The sequence below is a fragment of the Cryptococcus neoformans genome, chromosome 7, assembly GCF_000149385.1.
Source record: "Cryptococcus neoformans var. neoformans B-3501A chromosome 7, whole genome shotgun sequence".
Classification (NCBI taxonomy): domain Eukaryota; kingdom Fungi; phylum Basidiomycota; class Tremellomycetes; order Tremellales; family Cryptococcaceae; genus Cryptococcus; species Cryptococcus deneoformans.
In genome coordinates, this window is record NC_009183.1 from 749,692 (window position 1) to 776,549 (window position 26,858).

A 26,858-nucleotide genomic window follows, 5' to 3' on the forward strand; every position below is an offset into this window, starting at 1 on the left:
GAGAGGGGAATTCGTTTGGAGAGGGGAATTTATAGGCTACAACGAACGAAGTCGTTAAGTGTAAGGAAAGTTCGAGCAAGATCGGGATAACCCGAGCATCCTCATTCACTAGGCACAATCTAGTCACGTGATTTTCATCATTGCGTAACAGCTATCGGTATCGGCTTGATGCAATTGCAGCTTTGGCAGGGGTTATCGAGGTGATTTTGGGCCTTTTTCGGCCATTTTCAAACGGTCATTGTTTTATGCATACGAAGGTATTAAGACTTAACATCTTATTGGATGATGTTATAGGACCAAGCCTTTCTTCTAAGGTAGAAAAATGTCCTTTATATAGCCCAATGTCATGCAGCACAACGGTCACAAAGATCCTGTTCATCTCTGATTTGATTCCGTTTTAGCGACGTCTGTAGAAAGGAGGGCCGGGGAGGAGGAGCATGGGATCAAATGAGACAACCTGGACTTTGAGATGACCTCAATAATAAGTAGTAGAAGAGTACCAACTGGTTTGGAAAACGGCCACAGAGCCGCCCTACGTAAGTACATGCATGTTTAACTGTGACTATTATAATCAGTGCGTCTGACGGGGACGCGGCCAGGGGGAGTCCTTGCGTTTTCAATTCCAGCAGCTCTCGCCGCAGCCAACGCTCTCGTTACAACTTCAGGAGATAAACCCATCTCAAGCCCAACTCTGACATCTTCTTCATCCTCTGCCTGCGCTTGGGACTGAGCAACTTCAGCTGCAGTGGCAGAAGCACTAGCAGAAGCACTAGCAGAAGGCTCTTGATCGTTACGCGAGCTGCACCTGTCGATTATGTCAGTACATGCACATTACAAGGATAAAATTACATACCAGAATCGATGCCCTTCTTGCCATGCCCTGCTTTGACACTCTTTACTACAATACTTTGCCTTTCTACATCTCCTGCATTTTGCAAACTCTCTCGAGAATTTTTCCCATTTACCACAAGACATGTTGGCACATTGTCTGATCCCACCTCTAGCGTCGTCTTTTCTGCATGCATTGCGCATGATGACACCGGCCCAGTACTGAATCTCTGGAGGAATCTTAAACATTAAAGGGTCTGATGGGGAGGGCCGGAAAGTAAGACGTTCGACAACGGAAAAGATATCGGGAGTTTCGGAATATGCGGGGCGTTCAGGTAGTGGATTGGCGACATAGTCGTGTCCTAGATCGAAAGTCGGGTGTATAGGTCGGCGGGGATGATGGAAAGTGGTTCGGACATGAGGATACTTGGAGAGATACGCAAGAAGTTGCAGCGACAAAAGAATACTGTCGTCTGAGTACCTGTTGCCATCAGGATTTAACAATGAGCTGATTCCAACGTAGCTTCCCAGATCATTGAAGCCTCTGGGAGCGCCATTGGCAATGATAATCTGCGCTTGTACTTCTGTAGGTCGAGTTTCCTGACCTCGAGTCTGCCTTGGAGTGGGAGCTTCCAGAGGGGCATTTCTAGGTGTCTGCGCCGCACCAGGTTGACCAGGTGGAGCACCCGCTTCCATGTCTAATCTTGCCTGCTCGGCTGCGATCGCTTCAGGATCAGGCTCTTCCAATTCTTGTCCTCCATTCGTTTCGATAATCTCCACGTTTGGGGGCGGTCCAGGTTCATCAGGTATGATCGGTCCATTGTTCTCCATTGCCTGCGCATTGACGGCTGCAATACCCGCTGCAATGGTTGCGGTAGGTAAATCTATATCCTCTCCTCCGTCCGAATGCTCTCTGCCACCTCCATCTCCTTGCCGGGTTTCTCTATCATTTCTCGGTGCCAGATTGTTCTGTCTTGCAATAATTGTCCCTCGTCGACCATGACGCACACTCGTAGCCACCACTTCGCCATCAGCTCGTGGCGGCGTACCCATAGGGCTCGATTGGGTACTTGTCGGGTCTTGCGGGAGCTGGGTTGTACGACTTGGGCCGATGTTGATGTTCGGTGGGCGATGACCTTGGTTTCCTGTGACTAAATTGCTCTCGGATGTGATGCGAGGTATCCCTCCGCTATGGCCGGCATGTTCGTCGCCTGAGGACGATTCTACCACACTCCCCGCATGAACAGGCATGTCGTGCTCTCTGGATGGACGAGAGACGGGAGGTATGGTCATTGGAAGAATATTCGTTCTTGCTCGAGGTGTGGTGGATGACTGAGCTTGAGATGTGCTAGGGCCAGCAGCGGAGTCTGCCCGCATGTCAACATCAATGCTATTGTCGTCGGCATCCATGGATGCATCAGTTGATTCGCCACCTTCGACATCCGCCATGTCCACATCTGTATCAACATTTCGAGACTGGGGTCTTGATACATCAGTAGAAGATGTCGATACCACAGAGGCGGCCGGGGTGGCCTGTCGCACGCCATCTGAAGGAACGCCGGTTCGACTGGATGATGCAACCGTGGATTGTTCTACTTGTTGTGGATGAGGGTAATGAGAGGCCCGATGTCGTCTTTCAGTCCTGTCCTTGTCTTCCCTCCTTTCCCTTCTTCTCAAGTTCTCAGTGCCAGGCACAGGATGGCCCGCCGCAAAAGCATCAACGGCCGCTTGACTTCCCAGAGGTCCAGAGTAGATTGATATACCGTGGTCTTTCAGCCAGCTCTCTAATATCTGTGCAACCAGATCCAACGCTCCACTCTGAACTACCCTTGTCCTGATCGCCTCGCTTCCCCGCACGCCGATGTTGACAACACACTGGAAAGCCAGACTATGCTTGAGAGAGTTGGCACGATCCATGGTGATGACCCGCGCAGTAGGCGCACCATTCAAACCCCACAGGTCTTGGGGAACGGGTGCTTCTTTGGGAAGACAAGATTCGCGAAGGATGTCCAGCAGACGTTCGAGCCCACCATCGATTGTGAGCATTTCTCGGATACGAGGGGATGTTGAAGTGAGGGATGTGAGGGCGGTGAGACTGTTGAGGAGAGCCAAGGGACTATTAGTGTCGAGCGCTGCAGTCTTGTCAGCCTAGTTCGGGTAGAAACCTGGGCACTCATATAACACAACCTGCATGCATCGACGAGTGGCATAAATGCAGATCACCACTCACCTCGTCTATCGTAGACCATATGTGTGATTATGGTGACCGCTCTATTCTGAGGCGGGCCCGTGACGCTTGACTCTCTCATTATATACCGTCTTTCCTAATACGTATAAGCTAGTTGGTCTGTGGCTGCCCGTCGGTTTGTCAGCTACCGACGGACACGGGTTGTGGGATGGGCTCACTTGCTGCTGTGTGTAGGAGATGTGCGCGGTTGTATGCAGTGGCGATGCAGTGAGGAGAAGATGTTCTCTGCAGCTATGGTGTATGTGAGTTAAGGCATCCGTCTTGGCCAAATGCGGTGGCGGAATCGGTGGAGAAGCGTGTTGCCGGAGTAGAATGGAGGCTTTCGGCGAGCGAGCAGCAACAAAGACAACACCCGCGACCGTGCTGATTACGCATGTGGCACTCCACCACAAAACCCACACCGCCAGCCTCTGCCCATGCATGCATCCATCCACACGCACCAGCCACACAACCACAGAGCCTGTTCGCATGGCCAGTCCTATGCATACCACCATTCGCAGAAGGGCGAGGATGAATAATGGAGAGCCGGTTGTGTCAATAGCCTCTTCGAAGCCTTCAAGGTCGAATAAACGGTTCACGTCAACTAACTTTGGCTTCCTTCTTGTCTGCAACATCCACTCTCCATCCTTTCGTCGTTTGTAAGTATCCTACCTTTATTGTAGTTAACGCACGTAGTCTGCGCTTGATGTAAGTCCTGTGTATTATTACCATCAACGGCAGGCTACCAACAATAGGAATAATGAAGGTGATGCAGATGGGAAAAGATTCTTGTTTCACCCATCATCATATGCATCTCCCGTCCTTCTTCCTATCACAGCTGCTACTGTTTACTGTATCATGTTTTGAATCAAGGAGGACCTTATTTCTTTTTTGGTTTGTGTGAACGTTACTGATGTGAATCCGAATCGCGATGATGTTGACTACTCTGCCGTTCACACAATCTGTGCAGCAGCACCATTTAGGTTTTGGGTCTCTTGATCCGAAAACCAATAGTTATTCCCCTGATCTCATAGTCTGCATCGTTTACGCTTACCTAACATGAGGACCATCGGCGATGCCCTTTAGACAAGTTATTAGACAGAAACAGAGACAGTCCTTTCACCAAGTTTGAGCATGTTTGAACATTTGCCTCTTATGTCCCCGGGACCCTAGGTCGCTAACCATCCACAAAAGAGAGGTATGAGCAACCTACCGGCAGTAGCGATACCTCACTGCAGTATCACAGTCCCCTGTACATGTATACCGGGTTTACCGAAGCTCTCCTCATCGCTAATGAGACATACGATAGCATATGTATAAAAACCTATAGCCAGTCCACTTCTTGGAGATCCCACCACCAATAATAGTTCATCGAACCTCATGAGAATTTACAGAAATTTGAAGCAGCTGCTGTCTAGCCACCCATATATATAGTGATCACCTCATAGCCGTACACACCAAGTATCATGCCTGTAGCCAGTGAGTCTAGTTCTATCGACACTGATTAAGGGCATGACCTGATCTGGGTGGTTCAGTCATTAACCCTTGGCTCTACCGCCCCCGATGGCTTTACAACCCGTTCAATGTGCCCGGCGTCGTCCCCACTTACAACATAGTGCCCTACCCTTCCTCCTTCATTACAATCGATCCAACACCAGTAGTCCATGAGACTGTCCTTGCTCCTCAGACAAGGGTATATCATTTCCCACCAAAATATTCAAGCCTTTCACCACCTATCAGTCATACCGCCGTTGTGGTTAAACCTCAATTACATGGTCGTCATACTTCCAGAAGGGTTTCCTTCAGCGGAGGGCATCATAGCCACTCACCATCAAGTGGGAAGAGTCATGGTATGCTTGGCAGACGATAATCGTATCGTCGGAACATACCACAAGTGCTTTGATCAGGAGACTCAACCAATTATCAGACTGTAATAAGACATGGTAGTAGGGTTGTGCAATAGCGAATATTGTATACTGCTTTCTTGTATTGTAAATCATTGTAGCGAGATAATACATGGATGATAAAACCTGCCCGTCTGTCTTCTAAACACCATTCACACCATTTCTCCAAGACAGCCTAGGTCCACAATTTGATTAGACCATCCCAAGACGCGGTGACAAGCTTGGACTGCGGTTATTCGTCAGCAAGACATCTCAGTCGGATATAGAAGGCAATCACTCACATGTTCGTTGGGAAGCCAAGCATGGTCAATGACAACCTCCTTGTGTGCCTTCAACCTCTTCATAATCTTTCCATTCTTCCAATCCCAGAATACCATCTCACCACTGCCAGTACCAGAAGAAATGTATTTGCCATCAGGCGAGAAACCAATATTACAAGCATAACCGGCGATAGTATGGCCAGCGAAGCGCTTCTTCTTATTTTGACGGAAGCTGCCGTCGGCAGAGTAGACAAGGATTTGATTATCAAGAGATTGACAAGCAAAGTAACGTTCTGCAAAAGAGCTTCAATCAGTGGCGTCTGATCATAGTGCGTGAAACACTTACTACTTGGGTGTAAGGTTACTGCCGGCATGGAGTGCATGTAAGGCTCGGCAATGTACTTGATAACAACAGGAATGTCATAGTCCCAGCCTCGGATGGTTTTGTCATCAGAAGTGGTGACAAATCGTCGGTTCTCATCCACAAACGTGATAGTGTTTACAGGGCCAAGATGTTGATCGTAAGTTTGCACAATCTCACGCTCTCGCAAGTCATACTAAAACAAATTGTTAGGCGGTGACCATTCCCTTCAACAGATAGACGCGTACCTGGATGATTTTCTTATCTTGCATACCGGCCATGAAAATATTTTGCTTATCTCCATCAGGATTAAACTTGACGACATTCGGGATCTTGCCGTTCGTGAACGCTTGGATACATTTGCCCGTCTCTGTATCCCACAATTTGATGTGCTTATCATACGATGCTGAAAGGAACTTGTCCCCACTGTTGTTGAAAGCAATATCCTTCACAGCTTGAGAGTGGCCGAGGAATGTTCGCAGACAGTTGCCTTCGTTGTAGACGTCCCAAAGCTTGACCTTGGTGTCCATACTAGCAGAAAGCAGAAGGTGGCCACTACGAGGGAACAATCGGACGGCAGAAACAGCTTTGTTGTGGCCAGTCTGTTCGATTACATGTCAGTATCACGTAGCTAAACGTAAGCACCCAGCTCACCCAAGTATGTATGCATCGTTCCGGGAGGTAAGCATTGGGGGGCGGGGCACCGTCTGACGGGTTGAGTTTGACGTCCTTGTCGGTAGGAATGTGCATGTATGTCCGCCCAGCATAGTCATAAAGTTCCTTGCCTATTCAATGTTTAGCATGAATGATAATCCAAAAGCACATATATACGTACCATGGAAGATACTCTTCTCTTCCATCGCGGTCTTCATTTTCTCCTTGGCGGCTGCAGAGGCTTCTTCTCTCCTCCTCTTCTCTTCTCTCCATTCTTCGTCATCCTCTTCTTCTTCTACCACAGGAGCCTCCTGTTTGTCCTGTTGCCAACTGGCCCACGGGCCCATATACGCCTCTTCGCCATCGACGACGCTGGCGTCTCCTTTCCCGCCTCGCTTCCTCTTAGTTTCTTTTCTCTCGGATCTGGTAGGTCTTATGTTTTCTATAGAGCTATATCCGTTTTGGTGAGCATTGGTCAGAGAGCCAACTATGGGAGTCGCGACGTTCTGGATGGAAGGGTTGACGGCGTAGCCATGAACGTCAAATGTGCGTTGAGCCATAAGGAAAGAATAATCGTCCATGGACTGCTCCTCGACATGTCCTACCGAACCACGTTAGCCTCGGAACAACTGTAGAAGGATATGATATTAGACACACCCAATAAAGTATTCATCCCCTTGTTCTTTCTCTGGTCGAACGGATTCTCTGGCCCGGCAACAGGGCGGCTCATTTCCTCGTAAGTCAGATTGACGTTCATAACCTTGTCTGTAGGTCTTGTTATGATAGCCATTCCGGCTCCATTAGGATCCTTAGTTTTGAGTCAGCTGAGCTAAGCAAACAACCAAATAATAGCCAACTCCTTACTCACTTCTTTGAGCACATCTGGTGCAGCAGTGACCACCTCTTTTTGCCTTTTCGCTTCTGCTTCTCTCTCTGCTTTCGCCACAGATGTCAATCCAAAAGCATCCTTCTTCGCTTCTTCTTCTATCCTTTCATCATCTTCGTCATCATCCACTGTTGCTTCATTGGAGATAAAGCTTCCTCCAGGCGCCGGGAGAGAAGTAGAGGCTTTCAAGGAAGATGATTCGTCGTCTGAAGATCCGTAATCTGCGATCAGAGAAGGCATGGCGTAATGGCTGACGGTGGAAGATATACAAAGAGATTTTTTGGATGTACGCTATGGAGCCGGATGTTGATGCTGGGAAATTATAATGAACAACGGCCTTTTGCTAAGTCGAACGGCGGAGATGCTGATTAGTAGGGCAAAGCGGAAAACAGAGCCTGATATCGTGAGTCACGAATCGCGGGATCAAATCCATTGTCTCGAAAATGCCGAAATGACACAGGGGGGCTTGCTATATTAGTAGCAGACGACTTCCCCACCAGTCGCCGGACGGACAACATTCGCAAAGTATGCAAGGTACATATATGATGTCGTTTGAAATTCATGATCACGAAGAGTTACAATGCAGAACTATCATAGTCCCCACTCCCACGGCCCCTATGATTAATCTACTAGAATCTACAACAAATATACAATCAATCCCCAGACAGCTCTTCGGCATATATTAATAAGCCCTACTTGACTAATTACTCCACATCCTAGCCTGATCCCACCTCATTTCTCCGCCAAAACCTAGTTCATCTCCCAAAGACATATTTGTAGCTAGAGCCATCATCCCTGGACCACCATTCAATCCAAGACCATCATTATTGCTGCCACCAGTAGTACCATCAAGAGTGACGAACTGACTGAACATATCATCGAGCTCATGGGCAGAGTCTGTCCTTGTAGGAGAGATAACAGAGGCTGGATGGACTGGAAGAGCAGTTTGAAGTGCTGGTAATGATTGAAGTTGCTGGTTCGTGTTGACCACCGAAGGCGCCCCCTGCGAAGACGATTGTCCGCCTCCTTGCTTCTCCAGGGCCTTCATAATTTTCGTCAGGGCCGCAGAATCCAATGGTTTCGAGAGATCTATTATGTCTTTTCCATTTTCATTTTCTTCTCCAACCTCTTCCTTTTCCAATACTGGTGAACCAAGCACTCCAAAACCTTGCAACACTTCCGGACTCTTCCATATCGGGATTTCACCACCCAAACCACCGGGAAACTTCCAGCGAGGCGGCTCTGCGAAGCTGGCTTCTGGAGGTGTAAGCGGTCGAGAGGCTTGTGGGGTTGTATGGCGCGATGGTATACTGGCGGCGGGTACGGCGGAGGGACCCGAAGGCCCTGATGGAGTAGAGTTGAGGAAGAAGTTGGCAAATGTCATGTCGTATCCAGGTCTAACATTGCTCATCGAAGGTGGGATAGGAGGTAAGGGGGCAATTGGTTGAGTTGGAGGAATATTTGACATTAGTGATTGCGGCGGCTGAGATGACGGCGGTCTATCATTTCTAAGTTCTCCATCGGGTTGCACCCCGATACTCATCAAAAACGCATCCAGGTCAAAAGAGTCTGATGGTGGAGAATCCTCCGCGGTTTCGTTTTGCGGTGGGAACGCCCAAGGTTCGGCCGTCACCGAAATTGGCATGGCTGGCTCAGAAGGGTTCATGTCTGAATTAGATGTTTTGTTTGCGGACCATTGCTGTTGGATGAATGCGAGCAGATCGGAATTAGAGTCGGCGCTGTTCAAAGGAGCAGCCATTTCAGAAGGCGCCGAGGCCATGGGTACCCCATTGGGAGCTATTTGGTTAGGCTGCGGAGAGCTGATATAGAATGACCGATCACTTGGGCTTTGATTGGACTGCAGATGATGAGGCTGAGATGGACCAACCACCTTCCTCGCGTCACTGTTGCTCCTTCTCACACCAGTGCTTGTTCCACTCCTCTTTGTGGCCGTCATGCTGCCTGACCGTCCCAAAGCAGAAGGAGGTCGAGACCCTTGGGGCATGATCAAGCCTGTGTCAGATGCACGCTTTGGTAATATGGGACGTGGCTGAATCATTGGGACGGGCCTAACATTTGGACCATTCGATGGATGAGCAGCCACAGAAAGTGAATCTGCAGGTGAAGATACAGTCGAAGGCGATGGTTGTGGCGTACTGAAAGACGGTGAAAACGTTGAATGATGAATCGCAGACACGGGGAGATTCGAAGGTTTCGGCTGAAGTGGAGGTACATGATAGGAAGTAGGTGATAAAGATTGGGGATTTTGAGGGGAGATCATGTCCGAAAACCCGCTTTGCTTTTCTTTTCCCTTGCAACCCCCGCAACTTGATGTTGTAGCGTCCCCGGCGCCCTCCGTATATTCACCTTCCTCCGCCATCCGAGTGTCCTCATCCTTCTCACAAGTACAGTCACCACAACATCCACAGCATTGTTTCGTACAGGTGCATTCCCCTGGAGGACACCTGCATTGACCTCCACAACACTCCAAAGGTTTCAGAGGAACGATGCCCATTGTGCGTGCAGCATCTTCATTCAACGAAACCGAAGGAGGAAGAATCCTTGTATCGTGAGGATTAAGGGAATCTGTTCGGTTGGGAGGCGGGGGAGGCACTTGAGAAGCCGCGATACAGATTAATTGGGCGATAGATTGGACACCTGATGGAATAGGTATGGAGTGTGCACAGTCGTGATGGCCCTTGCAGCTCTCTCCGCACGAGCCATCATGAGTACGATTACTAGACGAGATGTTGTGATGATCGTGGGTCGCACAACCAGGACATGAACAGTCATCCCCACACATACACGCCCCAATAACTACATCTTCCGAAGTAGGAAAAGCCAGAGGCATATCTACATCTTCAGATTTTTCTCCATTCTCAAGGTTGGCAGAGGTATTGAAGCTTTCAATACCCGGCAGCGTAGGAAGACCGACTACAGAACGGGGAATTTCTGATGCAAGGGTGCCGTCCTGGTTGACTGCCGCACTCATGAGGCGACGCATGTCCGTCAAAGGCTTGATACGAGTGGTTGGAGGGCGCATAGCACGAGGACTAGCCCAACCTGGAGTTTTTGAGCCTGCGCTTGATGAGGAATCACGCCGACGCAGATCGGTAGAGTAGGGAGAAAAAAGTCGAGTCTTGTGTAACATTGGTGCAGTTTGCGGAGGATGATGGATGACTTCGGAGGAGTTGATAGACGTAGGCGAGTTGCGAGTGGCCACAACATCGTCGCGAGAGTACACTGATGAACCACAACAGCCGCCACCAGGTGGTGTAGCCCCAGCACTGGCAGGATTTTCAAACTCATGCCCAGAGTGCTTCTTTCTCGGCTTTGTTTTTATCTGGCAACACGTGCAGGGACCTCCTAACTCGCATTTACAAGGGTTCAACAAGGCCTGCACTGCAGTGATTCGTCAGATCAAGTCACTCTCTCGTGGCGAGGTCACTTACCTGTCCTCTCGGCTGCTTTAACCACCTGGTCATCTTCCCCCAGACCCTGCAAAGCATTTGCAGCCGCCGCAAGCTCATGGACATCTTTCAAACCTCTAGGGAAAGTAGGTTTAGATCCCGGTTGCCCTTTCCTCGTCTCAATCTCTTGTTCTGCGCTCGTATTTGCCGTCGCAGATGCACCCGCAAGCCCACTGGTCGCGGCATGAGGAGCATTGACGCTGGCAAGGATGTCTTTGAGTGTCTTAGGGTCTGTAGCTCCGCATTGGCACTAATGGGCGTATCTCAGTAAATGGTACCAACAGCAGGCGGCGAACAAGTCATCGCGCGGATAGAACAAGACAAGAGCGGAATAATACATACCTTTGTGTGAACAGATGATCCCGCACTTTTCCGCTTTTCCTTGCAGTGCTTGCATTGTGTGGACGGACGACCCTTCTTTTTGACTTCGAATAAGGGGCGGTCTGTGTGGGTGCAGGCCGAAACACGATGGCCTTTTATGCATTTTTCGCAAGCGAATTTCTTGTCGTTAATGAGCACCATTGTGGAATGAAAACAAAAGGCAAGTCTCAGTGGCCAAAGTAGGACACCAGAGCAGCTGACGAATAGAAGAATCTAGCGGCTTGTAGGAGTATGAAAGAGTGTGTCCGAGGGAATATTGATGGTCGAGTCGCCGGGACTCTCTCTGGGAAACGAGTCGAAGGGCGCTGTAAAACTTGTAGAAAGCGGCGGCTATATTCCAAAATCCTGCGCCATGATATTTGAGTTGCTGGCGTGTGGATGTATGGTTGGTGTGGCCTGTGTGAGAGGTGAAATGTTGTGATGGAGAAGTGCGGAAGATGCGATAGAAAAAGCAGAGGAGTTAACTACAATTGCTCGGCGACGTTACAAAATGGCCCACAAAGCACGGCGGGCGGGTATGTGGGCGCTGGCCAAATGGAAGCGGCATCAAATCAAGCGCACATGACCGAAGGCGGAATCCCTCGGAAAAAATAAAATACAACGGGATCAGATCGACGCATTTAACCGCCAAATTCAAAGTTTGAGAGTCAGTACAACTAATAACCAAACCCTAATAATACAATCCTACAGCATAAATATAAGACTACCCGCACCATGGCTATTCCGCTTTGCAGTGCACAGGAAAGGAATGGACAATAAAATTGACTGACTCCAATGTTCACAAATTCGACGCACGATGCAGTCGATTTTGACACACAGGATTCAAGCTATGATATGATACATATGAACGCTGCAATCTATCCTCACCCTACTAAATTACTCATGCTTGCTGACCTATCAAATCACCCTATTTGGTTTTTTCTTTCTCCCATTGCTCAGGAGTGAGTGTTTTCTTTGGTGATGTAGTAGTCAGTTTCATTTCAGTTGCACCAACTCATAGGAATACTGACTTGAGAGAAAGCATGAAGCTGAGCAATCTCTTCCGCAAGTATTTGGTTCACTATGTTCACATCAGCGATGGTCATTAGTTTACGATTGGCAGCTCACCAAGCTTGTGTCTTTGCAACGTAATCTTTTTTGCAAAATTAGGGGACACGATGGTGACGGCATAAGACATTCCACAGTTGCCCGAAGTATCAACAAATTCCTTCAAAATAAATCAGCAAGAGAAACAAATATCCACCTATCAGGCAAACCACATACCAAGTGATGTATCTCCAAACTCGATCTCAACTTTTGGTCCATTCGTTGCTCCACTGAGAGAGTAGTTTTGTCGACGTCCATCGTTAGCTAAAGAGGTAGTAGTTGCCTATTAGGATTCAAAAAGGTCCAAAAGGGTCCTTTGCTCGTGTTATCAGATAGACGAAGCGTGAAGCGGCGGAGGCAAGCTCGCACGCATCATCAACAAGGATCGCGAGATGCCATGATGACAACATACTACATGATGGTGGATGGGAGAAAGGCGGCGATGACCGTAGTTAGTGCTGGCTGTGCCTGAACAATCATGATGTGGCAATCGCTCGGAAAAAGTCGACGAGGATTATCAACAAAGAAGCCACCACCATTCGTCGCTTCCTTCTTCTTCAGCACGCTACCCTCCCGTTCGGTCGATACAACGACTTGCTGTAGCCCCAAAACAGCCATACGCCGGGATGACTTTCCCTTCTACTTCTTCAATACGGTCACTGCGATCTCTCGCTGCCTCATTCAGCAGGAGCTACGCGACAATTTCCCCTTATTCTCCTCCATCAAATGACTATGCCCCTCCGCGACGCAAACCTCGCCCAGAATCATCCCAGTTCTTCACTGGCCGACCTGAGTTCCACGAAGCTCTCGTTTCCTTATCTTCCACAGTCAAGAATACGACAGCAGTTCTTCGTGAAGCGCATATTTACCCTCTCCCTACCGATCTTCCTCATGTTACTCCTCCAAGGGCAGCTTGGGTTTCCCCTGAAGAGCTGTCCTCTATCTTCCAGGTCAAGCTCAAGACTAGCACCCTCCGCCAGGTTATGGACCTCCTCAGCGAGCTGCATAACCTTCGGCACGTGAGCGAACTCGCTGGCTATCCTGACTTAGCTGCCAAGATTGACGCCGCGTTGGAGAGGTACGAACGAGCCGGCATGGCTGAGGGGAAGAAGGACGTCAAAGAAAAGAAAGAAAAAAGAAAGCTGGACGAATTTGGGAGGGCATATGCCATGGGAAGGAAGAAGACGTCCAGCGCAAGAGTATGGATGATCCCCAACCCGTCGGCTCCACCTTTCCTTCAATCAGCCGAAAGCTCTTCTACCGACGTCCCTACTCTTCCCACCTCTGAGATTCTTATCAACCACCAGCCGATTTCCACCTACTTCCCCCGTCTCATTGACCGAGAAACCATTCTTCGTCCGTTGAGGTTGACTGGCCTTCTAGGCGCGTACAATATCTTCGCTTTTGCCTGCGGTGGTGGCGTTTCTGGTCAAGCCGGCGCGGTTGCCCTCGGTGTAGCTAGGGCTTTGACCATTCTTAGAGAAGACTCAACAGATGTGCTCAGGGCAGGTAAGGACGAACCTCTGTTGATCTGCATTTGGATAATGTACTGACGGTCTTTCAGATGGTGCTCTTATGAGGGACACTAGAATGGTGGAGAGGAAGAAAACAAACAGGGCCAAGGCCAGGAAAGGAGTAAGTGCACTTTTGTCGTCAAGCTACTCGTCCTTGCTGACCGAAGTTCCTCAATAGTACACCTGGGTCAAGCGTTAATCTGTTGCTATCACATTCTAAATATGCATGGCGATTTCTTTTTGTATCCAGCGCAGCATTGACCGTCCGGTATTTTCATTTTTTATGATTTGACCCATTTGTATTGAGTCCCCGAAATGCTATGCAGTATAAGTTATTAGTAGCAAAAGGAGATAATTATTCAGGAGAGATTTGATTGCAACGAAAGGAGAAAAAAACATAACGATGGTTGAATCGTGACCGACAACCTCGACTTATTCCGTCGCGAGACTCGACACTCGACATTTGATGGAATCGGGGATTAAAAAAGCCTTATTAATACGTTAATTAAGTTAAAAAACTTCCATCACCTCCACCCCATACGAAGCCAACAATTTACATAAGGAAGTTGACCAGCAGAAGAATAATTTCTCAGCGTACTACACTGCACCTCGGCACGCACGCAGCATCGCGCAAATCTTCGACGAACTTATAGATTATTATTATTATCACTGCCTTCATTGACAGGACCTGTTTTGAAGCATATACTTCTATAAATTGCAACGTGAACCGTCATTTTTCCTCATGGTAAGCACTACTAGTGCGGATTTCGGCTGGCTACTAACTACGTATAATGGCTCAAAAGCCACGGATCGGACGCGCTAAGATCCGTCATCATACGTCTGCGGTCTCTCTTCCAAGGCCTGATGTCCGACAAGGATCTTCAGCCGATGCCGAGATCACAGCGGAACCAGTAAGATTCTCTATGGCAGCTCTTGACGAGTAGGCTGGAACCCGTTTGCTAATCGTTAATTAGGCGGTCTTTCTTCAACCTGTGCCCACGTTGGTAGAGCAGGAACGGCCCAAAGGCAAAAAAGGATTACTTTTGCCTCCCCAACCTGCTGACACCATATCAGGTATGGATAATCCCAATACGGCTTGCTTGCTCTACTAATACCAGATTCTGGGCACAGGCGAAGCTCCCCACCCTTACTTCATTCCATCCAAATCCCACCTTCGTCGACAAAAACGCAAAGCTCGTAACCTTGCCGGCGGCCTTGGGTCTCTTGAAACTGCATTGGAGGGTGTGCTTCCTGACGAAGATCTCAAACCTGCTCAAGTTGTTGCCCTCAAGGAGGAAAAGAGAGTAAAAACGAAAGAGGAGAGAGAAGAAGAACGAAGGGCACGGTTAGAGAAAGAGAAAGAAAAGAGGAAAATCGGAAGCGGTAAGGGAAAGACATTGGGAGAGAAAAAGCGAAAAAACATCGTGTAGGTCGTGGAATCTAGAGGCGAGGAATTTGACTGACTCTTGAACAGCCAGGAAAGTTCGAAGAGGATTCCAGCCGTGATGAAACATCCAGCGTTCCAGCAAAATCCCTGGGCGGCCATCAGAGAACATGTTGGAAACACGATCGCCCAAAAAGATCCTTTGGAGAGAGACAAGTGATCACGGTATACATCTTCTATCCCAGCCAATGTTTGTTGTATAAACTACCATGTAAAGTGTTCCTCTTACCCAGCAATCGACAGACGTGGGCTATGGCTGAGATTTCAAGAACTCAATTTTGACATAATTCTAGTGAGATCGATGTACAGGCTCAGTATTGAGCGGACTGGAAACAGCGGATACTAGGACGCCTGACTGTTATTCCAATGAGTAGTCTCACAGAGGTGCGGGTCTGACCTTTGAAAATGTTTATTATGTTCTCCCTGTGTAGGATCACATAGGCGGGCTCACAGTTATAACCCATTTGGCGGAAGAATCATATGTCGGTCCACCACTGGCGACGATCAGGAAGATGAAAAGTGAAGGGCACAATGATGCGCCAACAAGTGATCGGATGGCATGAGATGAATGACGAAAGTGTTAAGGTCATGTTATCATTTATGAATTATAAGATCTCATGGATGATGGTCGCTGCATAATAATAGTTGAGTTCATCACTCTTCAAAGAATGTGATGTTTGGGGGCATTCTTGCAGAGTCAAGAAGTCCTCTTGGGTGTTCACAGCCAGCCAAATCGCCGATTTCCATGAAAATCGGTTAAAAACGGCCGCGGAGATCGGTGTGCGATCTTCCCTAATAAATTACGACAAAAAAGGTACCGATGTAAAACAGCAGCAGTCTGGTACCAATAATGACGAAAATGCGTTGTTCGCTCTGCGTTCTGGACGTAGGTACGGATCCTTTTCCTCCTCACGAATTGAAGTGTATGTTTTTTTGAAGCGCATTGTTAAAATGTACCGTTGATCTGGGGGTAAGGCCTGTTTGCTTGTTCCTCTACGTTACTGCAGGAAAGTTTTGCACGAAGCTCACCAATGAGCCCGGGGAAGGCGGATGAATGTCATCATCAGCCAGTATGAATTTATTTATGTATTTTTATTTATGTATTATTATGTGCTGTGGTGCCTGAGCTTTTGACGTCTGTTACATACCGCCGCCCAGCTTTATTTTCGCCGAGAAATATGTTCATTACTCATTATTGATTCTTCCTTGCTACACTCACGATCGAACAATCCAATTTTTCACTTTTTTCGCAGCTTTCTCTCGCTTCCTTTCTCAGTTCATTTATTATCAACCCCCTCACCACTTTGGAAGACCCATGGGGAACGTCAGTCATGTTAGAAAACGGCAGCATTGACTACTCGACGCTGCCTACACGGTATCTCGAGGTACGTCTGCCCACTCACCCTCACGTATATTAACGTTCCTTGCAGTCCTATCCCTACCCATCCTTGGTACTTTTGGTCCCTATACAGCCGCCTTCACAACCTTCTCAGGAAGAGTTGGACGAATTTCCATCGCCCTCGTTCAATACAGAAGCACCCAAACCATTTACACGTGCGGACCACGGAACATCGCAGCCATTTGACATCGTTTGGGCGAATGAAAAGTGGAGAAACCTGACCAATGACCAGTCATTGTTGAATTGCCTCAATGTGAGAGAAGCACGAAAACTTGGGAATTGGATTGGAGGTGTCAAAGAAGCTACAGGAAACGGGAAGGAGCAGATCGCCCATGTTGCAAAGGCTGTTGGTGTGGGGATACCGGAAGCGCTGGCAAAAATGATTTCAAATCAATCATCATCGGAGTTCTCTGCAGCTCAAATGCTTCATTCGGCCGATCCTGGACAAGGTCAAATGCTTCAACCGCCAGAAGATTTCTGGGCTCCTGAACATCCCTACGAAGACCGCTCAACTAAATCTGACCATTTGTCCAACTCGAGTGAGTTGACAGGGATTGAAGTGGAGGAAGGGATGCAGAGCAACCCTGCGACAGTAACAATTGAGCTAGTGAACCCCGGGACGGTGACTCTGGAATTTACAAAGACAATCGTACCCGTCACGAGATTAGGTGCAGGCGGTTTAAAGGCGCCGATGAACACGCATTCTTTTGTGATTATTACAACTGTACCCAAGTCCCTCTTTGTACCCAACTCATCGTTCCAGTCAAGCCCATTGACTAGCCCCAAGCTGCAGGGAGTACAGGACGAGGCTGCCACGAAGTCCGATTATCCTCTTGCTATTCCCAAGACCACTATACTTTCACCCTCCCAATCCCCGCCTCCTTTGCCGCTCAGTACTGCTCCTCAATCATCTCTTACGCCAAACCCTGATCCAAACAACATTTCATCCGCAAAAAACTCTCCAATCGATGAGCTCAAGGGCCTTGGCATCTTGTCGCCCAGCAAGAAACATTCTGCGCCGTTGATGTTCAATGGGGATGGTACAGTTAGCCGCCAGATACAAGAGCTCGAAGCCAACGGGGAATCGAGAACCAATGTGGATGTGTTAATGGATCAGACTGATTGGTCGAAGACGCCACTGGGTCCGCCAGAACAGTGGTCGCAAAGTCTAAAGACCATTGGTATGTAAAATATCACCATCAAAAGGTGCGAACAGGTTGCTTACATAGTGCAGTGGGTTTGGTACTTAATTACCCTCATCAGTGCTGCCTTTGGTGGGGCGAAGAGCTTACCCTGATTTACAATGAGCCCTATGCCCGAGTGAGTCCTCGATTATAATTTAACTGTCTAAGCTGATAATGCTTTGGCAAGGCGATTCACAAACATCCAGACATTTTTGGAATGTCAGGCCCTGTTGCATGGTCAGAGATCTGGAATTCAATTGGTCCATTGTCAGAACTAGTTCTTAGCGGTACTCCAATATGGAAGGAAGATGGTAAGTAGTGGTTTTACGTGTCGGGTAGAAGACTGGCTGACTTTCATTCATATAGATTTCTTACTCTTCAAACAACTCCCTCATCAAGGTGAGGGTGTCTGGGAAGAGTACCATACCTGGATGTGGGTGCCTGTTTTGCAGGAAGATGGAACCTTTGGAGGTTTGTGGAATGCAACTGTCCGTACCACAAAGAAAGTTTTGGCGGAAAGGAGGACTGCTACAGTACGGGAAATGGGGCAGAGAACGTGTAAGTTGCATTGTTATGTAAAGGATGAAGACTAATAGAAGTCTGAATGTGTAGCGATTGCGAGAACGATGGACGAATTCAATGCTGCGGTATGTGAGATCTTAGAGAGTAACCCTCGAGATGTTCCATTTGCTGCTTTGTATCGAGTCGAACCTACTTTACCGTGTGAGCACACTGATCTGTGAGATTGACATGAGCTAATCATATTTTTCATCAGCAAAAGGGAAGGGACAGGGGACAAATACTGCTGAAATCACGAAGAGTGATCCAAATGAAGTCCAGGTTGACGTGACTCTGGTAGGAAGAGTTGGGATTCCTGAAAACCACCCATCTACCCCGTCTTCCATGTCCTTCCCTATTCGCCAAAGACGCGGCAGTTCCACCAACCGTTTCCCTCAGGGTCTCAATAACTCCCCAGCAATGTCCCTGATTTCATCCACTGGCGGAATTTCTCATATCCCTCTGGGAGGTACTGGCGCGGGGGAGAGTGAGCCTCATCCTACGCCCGAGCTCAAGCATTGGCCTATCCGAGAGGCGTTACAGTGCAAGAGTCTAATTCTGGTGGAAGACGTTGCTGGCCTCATCAAGGATTACCCCATAAGGGTTTGGGATGAACTACCGAACGCGGCGATTGTGGTACCCATCAGCAGTGATTCAGAGGAAGGCATACCAAGTGCAGTGTTGGTCTTAGGCCTAAACATCAGAAGACCTTTTGATGAGGACTATGAGTCGTTCATTGTAAGTCAACTGAAAATTACAACCAATGAGACAAATGACTAAATATTTTTCTAGCATGTGTAAGCTAGTTAGTTGACTACCGTATCACATATTGCTAAAGAGTAAATAGATTGAGGTTGCAACTGGCGTCAGGTATAGCGGCTGTCCGTTCTTACGAGGCGGAGAGACTAAGGCTAGACGAATTAGCTGCATTAGATCGCGCCAAAGTAAGTTGGTTTGTAAGCATGCGAGTGGTGCTCATTTTTTTTCCAGAGTCTTCTGTTTTCCAACGTCAGTCATGAACTAAGGTTCGTTTCTGGGTTTTCCTTTGGTGAAGTCCTGCTGACAATGCCATAGGACACCTCTGACCCTTATCTCTGGTCCAATCGAAGATCTTTTAATGGAGACCAAAAATGGACCTAAGAAAGAGATGCTGTTAATGGCACGTCGTAACCTGTAGGTACTGTTGTCTGCTCATATATTTCAATTTCTTAACAGAATCGTCATTGTAAAGCCATCGTTTATCGCGTCTCGTGTCTACCTTAATGGACGTTAGTCGACTAGAAGCTGGTCGATTAAGAGGAACGTTTAGGCCTGTCAACCTGGGTATCATGACAAGAGATTTGGCCTTGCTTTTCAAGGCCACGATTGAGAAGGTGCGCCGGATTATATTTGGCTGGTACGGGCAACTGAGTCAAATTTGCAGGCCAAGCTCAAGTATATCATCGAAGTAGATACTTCTCCCGAAAACGTATTTGTCGACCCTGAGCACTGGGTGAGGCACACTTGCTAAAACTAAGGTTTCTAGCTAATGTAAAATGTCACTCTGAAATAGGAGAAAATCGTTTTCAACCTGATTGGTGAGGCATAGGTTTTGCTAACAGTTGGGAAACCGTTCTGATCAAGGTATTATAGGTAACGCTATGAAGTATACGATGACTGGTTTCGTCAAAATTAAGCTCTATTACTCATCTGGCCAGGCGATTCTTATTGTGCAAGATAGTGGTGTCGGTATTCCTCGTAGGTCGTTCCACGATTGGCATTGGAACATACTTATTCGTATGTGTAGGCTCAGACATCCATCTCATCGGCGAGCGCTTCCATCGGGTGCAATCTGTCAGCAGGTCTCATGAGGGAACCGGCATCGGACTGTCGTTGACGAAAGTAAGCCAACATTGATAGCCTGTAAAAGTGACTTTGTTACTGAATGGCCTCATCTATCATAGGAACTCATCAATCTCCACGGTGGCGCCTTCGAGATTGAAAGCTTCACAGAGGAAGAGTCAATTGACGGCTCACGTAAGTACAACGATTCATTATATGCACCATGCTCACTCCAAGGTTTATAGATGGCTCAACATTTAGAGTCAAGATACCGTAAGCCGTCAACAAAGACCAAGTCGAATGCGCCTTGCGCTGGTAACTAACACTGTCTGTAGAATTGGTAGTGACCACTTGCCCTTTGAGGCCATTGATACCGGTCGAATGCCTAACATGCCCCAATTAACGTATGGGCGGGGTTTGGTAGACGAAGCTATGCAATGGGTCCGAGATCGCGAAACTGGCAGCGTGGTTTCTTCAGACGAATCCAGCTCGGCCCTCACTGGTGATTCATCAGGAATGGGTAGTAGCAAGCCGATTGATCCCAATACACTCTACTTCCAGAAAGAGGATGTGATAATGCTTGTAGAAGGTCAGTATTCTGTAGTTCTTTGCTTCCGTCAATGCTTAACATAGTTGCAGACTCCTCCGATACAAGGCGTTACATGAAGTCGATCTTCAGTCAGTACTGCCAAGTCGTTGAAGCTCGTGATGGCCAAGAAGCTTTGGAGCTCTGTCATAAATCGATACCTAATTTGATAATTTCCGATGTTATGATGCCTCGCGTGAGTTTGATTTTGGTTTTTAGCAGTTGTTGTTACTGACCTTACTGCACCATACAGCTTAATGGTTTTGAATTCCTTGCGGCCTTGAAAGAATCCAAGGATCTCAAAATGGTACCCGTAATAATGCTGTGAGTCGATTTCCGGAGGTTTGAAATGCTTGCAGCCTGACATCAGTAAAAGGACCGCTCGTGGAGCCGATGAGTCCAAAGTTGACGGTATTATGGCTGGAGCCGAAGGTGAATTCCTCCGGGTTGTTCCCCACCGTGACATGGCTAAATGCAATTCCTTAGACTATCTCGCGAAACCATTCAGTGCTCGAGAGATCGTAGCTCGTGCCCATATGCAGTATGTTGGAGCGGAAATGACAGCAATTAGAGCTTCCTGACCCATCATAGATTGCAACTTGGCAAGAAGCGTAGACATCTCGAAGAAGCATTTGAAGAACGAACAGCAGAGCTAAGAGCTTTGGCAGAGTGTAAGTTTATAAAAATCAAATTATACGATTACTGATCATATTTCGGTGGAACACAGTCTCCCCTGTCGGCATCTTCCGAACGGACCAGAATGGTAACATCACGTTTGCCAATAGCGCTTGGTGAGTCAAATAAGACGTACACATGTGTTTCAATGTCTTACACGGGGGGTTATTAGGTACAAGGTGTCAGGTTACCCAATGAATGAACCGGTCGTCGACTGGATTGATGTTATTATTGCCCCACATGAGCGCGAAGCAGCTAGGGCGTTTTGGAAAGAAGCCTTGACCTCGCGGGAAAAGTCTTTGATGGGTGATTGGGAGTATACCAATGGCCGTTGGAGTGAGTTAACCTCTTTATACACCTAATTATGTGCGCTGATGCTCGATTCCTTAAGTCACTGTGTAGGTACATCGTCCTGATTTCAATGAAACATCTAACAACATAATAGAACAATCATTCGTTTAGACGCAATTTCTAATGGATCGGTCGGTCTCAAGGTACGTCAGATTAAACTTTTGCTCGCTTAGACACTAATTATACACCACAGGGGCTGCTTGGATGTGTCGTACGTTATGAATTATATAATTTTTGTGGGATTGTAAATCGCTCTGGCTAATTATCTGTTCTTGCAGACGGACATCACGGAAAGGAAAGCTCATGAGGAGTCGCAACGCCGTCAGGTGATAGAAGCCGAGCAACGTAGACTGGATGCTGAGGAAGCGAAGCGACAACAGGAATTGCTCATTGACATCACATCGTATGGTAATATTTCCTTTTCACGTTCAACCAGTTACTGATGTTTATCTGAAGCCATGAAATTCGAAACCCTATCAGCAGTGTAATGCAGATAAGTTCTTTTCTTCTGTCCTTCGCCTGTGACTAACATTTAGCGCTTCTTTACTGTTCCTCTCTAGTCAAAACCAACCTTCTGTCCTTGCAGGAACAGCTCCACATCGCTATGGATAATCACACGCCCTTCACTCCTACTCGCCAGTTGATGAACAATATCGAAGAGGATCTTGAAGCACTTGAGAGCATCTACCAATGTGGTCTTACTCAAGAAAGGATCAGTAATGATGTACTTTCCTTGGGAAGAATTCAGCTAGGTAAATAGTGGAAGCCCTACTTCTCTTTGCCTATGTCACTGATTAGATCGGGCTAGATATGCTTCAGATGTTTGATGTCGAATTCGATCTCTCAAAAGAGGCTCAAAGCATCATTTCAATCTTCCAGAATGAAGCAAGGATGAAGAGAATATCGCTGTCTCTCAAGACTGGGGATAACAATAAGAACCTGGGAATTCGCTATGTCAAGGCCGATTTGGTAAGGCTCAACCAAATGTAAGTCAAATCAATGAGAGTCATCGAAGTTCAACCATTCACAACTGCAATAGCACAACAAACTTACTGTCCAACGCTATCCGTTTCACTGCCACCAGCTGTGAGTCGTTGCGAGTTAAAAGATCAAGCGTTGTCGCTGAATTCTTCATCAAAGCTATTCGACATATCGAAGTTCGAACCGATATCAGTTTTGATCCACCTGAAGAAGGAACTTGTGCGGTAGCTAAAAATGTCCTTTCTCAGCCTCCTGTACTTAAGGATGATATGCCGATCTTCGTCTTTCTCGAAGGTAAAATGACGTTTATCCGCAGTATCGAGTATGAGCAGCTGACTAGTTTACCTTGACAGTCGCCGACACTGGTCCCGGTTTATCCGAAGACGAATGTCAAAAACTTTTCCAAAGATTCTCACAAGTCTCTCGTATGTAGTTGGAAGACTAATGGTAACAGAACTGATTTCTCGTCGTGTAGCGAAAACTCACACCATATTTGGTGGCTCTGGCCTTGGATTGTTTGTCTGTCGAAGTGGGTAAAAACATCGTTTCCAAAGGATCTCTATCGCTGATGGTGGCTTGACAGAATTGGCTGAATTAAGTATGCTTGTGTTCATTTATTGACTTAAATGTTAAACTGACAGTTACACAGTGGGCGGCAGCATAGAAGTTGTCAGTGAAAAGGGCAAAGGCAGCACATTCCGCTTCTACATAAAAGCCAAGACATGTCGAACGTCTCCTGCAACGGGTAATGGTCTTCGAGCCAATATAAAGGCTCAGCGAAACACAGCACGATACTTTGGCTTAAGAAGAAAACCTCATGTCTTGATTGTGGAAGATAACCTGATCAACCAAACTGTGCTGGCGAGGCAACTGAAGCATTGTAATCTGACTTGCGACGGTCAGTGATGCAAACCGCCTGAGGTATGGCCTGTGCTGATGGTTTATAGTGGCAAACAATGGCCTAGAAGCCCTTGAGAAGATCAGGAAAGTCTCAAGTATGGAAAATGAACCTGACGGCCAGGCGTTTGACTGTGTCCTCATGGATCTTGAGATGCCTGGTGAGTTCACAGAAGCTTACCGTGAGATTTATGTGTCTAATGAACATGGTATATAGTAATGGACGGTCTCACTGCTGTTGGGCATATCAGAGAAGAAGAAAATGCTGGAAAATTGAAGAAAAACCTTATCATAGCTCTGAGTAAGTCGTCGAGATCAGTCACTCAATTGTTCATTTGCTTACGTTATATATACCATGTACATCCAGCTGGTAATGCTCGACAAGCGCAAATCGACCTGGCGAAGGCGAGCGGGATGGATGAAGTCGTCATCAAACCTTATCGATTAGTATGTGTTTTGAAATCATGAATCATCCGGCACTGACAAAAAATAGGATGACTTACTTCATAAGATTGACGAAGTGATAAAAATTAGAGCGGCAGACGAAAACGAGGGAATTAATCAGGAGGTAGAAGTAGAAGCCAGGGCGGTAGAGCAAGCTCGGGAAATTGCAAGGGCAGTGGAAAGTGGGACTGACAAAGACTGAACCTTATAGAAGAGCGTCATCCCTGATTATTTCCTTGTTGTAATTATTACATCTTTACGCACATCACACTTATCCATTCCCAAGCAAAATGACTCCTAGAAAGGCTGTGTAGTACATATGCATTCTATATATGGCATGCTATATATGGCATGGGGCATTATAAGACTTCAAGCCATCCCAGATTGATCCAACGTTCTATGAGACTGTACTTCACCAGATGAGTAGTGCCTTTAGCCAAAAGGGCTTGTTCACCGCTGTGCTTGCATGTCAGTATGCAGCCGCTTGAGCAAGGGAAAACGCACCTCTCTAGGTTGATCTCTCCGCAATCTTTCCGCACATAAATGAGTACCGGAATCTGCTTGTTCGGTTTTGTCACTTGAAAATAGCCTTAGCACCTTTCTTTTCAGGCATGGACAGATACCTTACCCATTGATGTCCCGTCGCCGTAAGTCTCGTCCAGTCTCCTGAAAGATTCGGGTAAACTGTCGAGAACAGAGTGCTGAAAATGCGTATGAAGCAGTTCCGTGTATCTACATAAGGGTAGTATCAGCCTGGACATGAAATAGACTTGGCTAGATTGTTGTACCTCTGAGCATGTGACAGTTCCGCGCCGGACAGCAAGTTGTGCAGCTCCGGTGATAAAGTGATATGGTACGAGAACTTTTCAATCTGCTTTCAATCAGATCATGGTTGACCCAATAAAATGACGTGACAGACCTTGTGCAATCTCGTTCTCACATATGATCTCACCAGATACTTGACTCGTTCCATTTCTGTCTGCACCAACATGAGTTTGAAATGTTCTTCTTCTGAGGTTTGCGGATCTGAACGAAGGGCGGACACCATTTTTTGCTACCATTTTGTCGTCAGTTGCCGTCTTATACTAAAACAAAGTGTGATAATAACCTGCTGCTCAAGCTTGTCCAGCAGCGCGTCCACCAGCTCTCCCTCCCATGGCATAATGTCTGTTGTGCCCCTCTCACGGGTCCAAACCAACCCCATCTTTCGCACGTCATCCATGTCCTCAATCTCCATTTCTTCGTCGACTTCTTCCCAATTTGTGGCGCTACCCTCCCCAAGATGCATTCCAAATTCAGCTTCCACTCTTTCATGGCCTGCGCCATCATGAGGTATACCATGGAAGTTCCGGGATGGAGAAAGCGAGTCGAATACATTAGAAGTCGGCGTACCGGGGACTTCGGGTTCGTCATCATCCCCAATCCCTAATTCCCTATAATAAGCCTCTTCATCAAATTCGGAAACTGCCCTTTCCTCCCTTCCTAATCCGCTTCCACTGCCGCCATACGAACTGGATGAGGGTATTGGTTGTCCCAGAGGAGGACGAGACAAGGCTGGAGAGATGGTTGAGCGGAGGCGGTCAGTAAAAGAGGAAGCAGCCGCAGTGGGGGCGCGATTAGAGGGTGGCTGTGGTGGTGGGGAGTCGTCGGTGTCTGAAAAGAAAGACATTATGGGGAATAAGTTGGTCGTTTTTGGGGAAATGGCCAAGGAGGTGAACGAGGGAGACGAGGCCGCCGCTGGAAAAACGAAGGAAGACGCGTCGGAGTAACTGAGCGCTGTAGGGAAATACCCGGGTCTCCTATTGGTTAAACGATCCAGTTGGTTCCGTTCCACTGCCACCCACAGCAGATAACAGAATATCGACTCCTTGGTATCAATTCTACGGAATACAAAGCCTTCCTAAGTTTGGCTGTTGGTGGTCGATCTACCTAGTAATGATACTGACGATAGGTCGTTAGGTTGTGTAGTGGTATAATTGAACTCGGGTCTCATGTCGAGTTGTTGTGTGTTGTGTGTGTATCAAATAATATAGCAATATAGGCTCCATGAGCATAACTAACAGTTATGTACCTATGTACTTGGGATCTCTGTAAGCTGTTTGGCAGCTACCCATGGAAGGGGTAGTTACTGTCACAGGCTCTACTTCGTTCTCTCTCCTCCTTCTCCCTGATCCCCTGCAATATATCTCAAACCATCTCTCTCTCTCTTCTCTATCTCTCCTCACTATCACCGGCGGCGGTAGCTTCCGACTGTGATGTGGCATTAGTCTATGAGGCCGAAGGCTCATTGCACTACAGCGCGTCAAATTCCATGTTCTATGACTCCCTGTATGCGCGTTTTGGTGAATCCCACCACAGCTCCCTACGAGTAAATCCGACCGAATTCCATTGATATACACTTAGATCAAGGAGGATACATAACTACAGATCAATCTGCAAACCTAACCCTACCAGCTCCTCCTCCCTTCCTCTCAATCTTGACCACTCTCTTACCCACTGCCGCATAGATAACCTTTGTTCCCAGACCTCCGGCTCCGTCCCATCCTCTTTCCTTTGCAACATTCCCAAGGAACTCCTTCACCTCATTCATGTCCACTTCCCCAGGTGACCCTTCTGAACTGGACGAGGCGCGAAGGATGGAGAGGAACAAGTGGGCAAATAGGATTGTTTCAGAGGTTATAGGCTTTGGTGGAGGTAGACCGCCGTGGGAGAGTGAAGAGAGGGAAGAGGATGTGCTTGGAGATGGCGGTGGAGGGAGATTGGAGTTGGAAAGATGTATGAGATGCCTCCTATGAATTCAAAATCGTCAGCTGGCGGCGGTCATCGTGTTATGAGAGGATACGCACACTGAAGATGCCGTGTCCTTCTCCACAGTCTGACCGTTTTCAAGTCCCTGTCTCATAAGGTCTCCTACATTACTCCAGATCTTTTCCTATTTTTTATTAGC

The 26,858-nt window shown here is 47.5% G+C and overlaps 8 protein-coding genes across 8 annotated transcripts in view; 2 read left to right on the plus strand and 6 right to left on the minus strand.

The window, feature by feature from the left end:
* Positions 1-552: 552 nt before the first annotated feature.
* Positions 553-3,137, minus strand: CNBG2450 (hypothetical protein; the record flags this gene model as incomplete). Its single annotated transcript, XM_769171.1, has 3 exons — positions 553-805; positions 854-2,960; positions 3,059-3,137. 3 exons carry the CDS (start codon positions 3,135-3,137, stop codon positions 553-555), a joined length of 2,439 nt encoding a protein of 812 aa, XP_774264.1.
* Positions 3,138-5,134: 1,997 nt separating this feature from the next.
* On the minus strand, positions 5,135-7,360 carry CNBG2460 (hypothetical protein; the record flags this gene model as incomplete). The annotated part of the gene is made up of 8 exons (XM_769172.1): positions 5,135-5,185; positions 5,241-5,512; positions 5,566-5,776; positions 5,829-6,182; positions 6,235-6,365; positions 6,416-6,835; positions 6,892-7,042; positions 7,103-7,360. The coding sequence occupies 8 exons, from the start codon at positions 7,358-7,360 to the stop codon at positions 5,135-5,137; spliced, it is 1,848 nt and encodes a 615-aa protein (XP_774265.1).
* Positions 7,361-7,820: 460 nt separating this feature from the next.
* Positions 7,821-11,112, minus strand: CNBG2470 (hypothetical protein; the record flags this gene model as incomplete). The annotated part of the gene is made up of 5 exons (XM_769173.1): positions 7,821-9,133; positions 9,195-9,431; positions 9,488-10,522; positions 10,573-10,840; positions 10,933-11,112. 5 exons carry the CDS (start codon positions 11,110-11,112, stop codon positions 7,821-7,823), a joined length of 3,033 nt encoding a protein of 1,010 aa, XP_774266.1.
* Positions 11,113-11,878: 766 nt separating this feature from the next.
* Positions 11,879-12,315, minus strand: CNBG2480 (hypothetical protein; the record flags this gene model as incomplete). The annotated part of the gene is made up of 4 exons (XM_769174.1): positions 11,879-11,923; positions 11,982-12,031; positions 12,079-12,178; positions 12,235-12,315. 4 exons carry the CDS (start codon positions 12,313-12,315, stop codon positions 11,879-11,881), a joined length of 276 nt encoding a protein of 91 aa, XP_774267.1.
* A 368-nt stretch (positions 12,316-12,683) lies between these two features.
* On the plus strand, positions 12,684-13,770 carry CNBG2490 (hypothetical protein; the record flags this gene model as incomplete). The annotated part of the gene is made up of 3 exons (XM_769175.1): positions 12,684-13,566; positions 13,622-13,692; positions 13,750-13,770. The coding sequence occupies 3 exons, from the start codon at positions 12,684-12,686 to the stop codon at positions 13,768-13,770; spliced, it is 975 nt and encodes a 324-aa protein (XP_774268.1).
* Positions 13,771-16,346: 2,576 nt separating this feature from the next.
* CNBG2500 (hypothetical protein) lies at positions 16,347-24,113 on the plus strand (the record flags this gene model as incomplete). The annotated part of the gene is made up of 43 exons (XM_769176.1): positions 16,347-16,400; positions 16,446-17,595; positions 17,649-17,734; positions 17,786-17,909; positions 17,965-18,156; positions 18,211-18,321; positions 18,374-18,894; positions 18,949-18,953; positions 19,004-19,100; positions 19,147-19,181; positions 19,231-19,329; positions 19,430-19,529; positions 19,580-19,648; positions 19,709-19,733; positions 19,789-19,893; positions 19,943-20,037; positions 20,100-20,172; positions 20,223-20,250; positions 20,313-20,566; positions 20,617-20,759; positions 20,817-20,887; positions 20,940-20,995; positions 21,050-21,104; positions 21,155-21,234; positions 21,291-21,354; positions 21,411-21,574; positions 21,630-21,636; positions 21,684-21,732; positions 21,783-21,800; positions 21,868-21,992; positions 22,046-22,086; positions 22,150-22,341; positions 22,398-22,575; positions 22,629-22,675; positions 22,730-22,864; positions 22,924-22,995; positions 23,046-23,099; positions 23,154-23,168; positions 23,220-23,468; positions 23,518-23,628; positions 23,685-23,768; positions 23,835-23,914; positions 23,961-24,113. 43 exons carry the CDS (start codon positions 16,347-16,349, stop codon positions 24,111-24,113), a joined length of 5,466 nt encoding a protein of 1,821 aa, XP_774269.1.
* A 157-nt stretch (positions 24,114-24,270) lies between these two features.
* Positions 24,271-25,580, minus strand: CNBG2510 (hypothetical protein; the record flags this gene model as incomplete). Its single annotated transcript, XM_769177.1, has 6 exons — positions 24,271-24,367; positions 24,416-24,488; positions 24,540-24,643; positions 24,700-24,782; positions 24,831-24,965; positions 25,020-25,580. The coding sequence occupies 6 exons, from the start codon at positions 25,578-25,580 to the stop codon at positions 24,271-24,273; spliced, it is 1,053 nt and encodes a 350-aa protein (XP_774270.1).
* Positions 25,581-26,339: 759 nt separating this feature from the next.
* Positions 26,340-26,858, minus strand: part of CNBG2520 (hypothetical protein) — a gene marked incomplete at both ends in the record, with an annotated part of 2,052 nt that continues 1,533 nt past the window's right edge. The window contains 2 exons of the mRNA XM_769178.1: positions 26,340-26,700; positions 26,758-26,843. Coding sequence (XP_774271.1) covers positions 26,340-26,700; positions 26,758-26,843 — 447 coding nt within the window. The remainder of the gene's footprint in view (positions 26,701-26,757; positions 26,844-26,858) is intronic.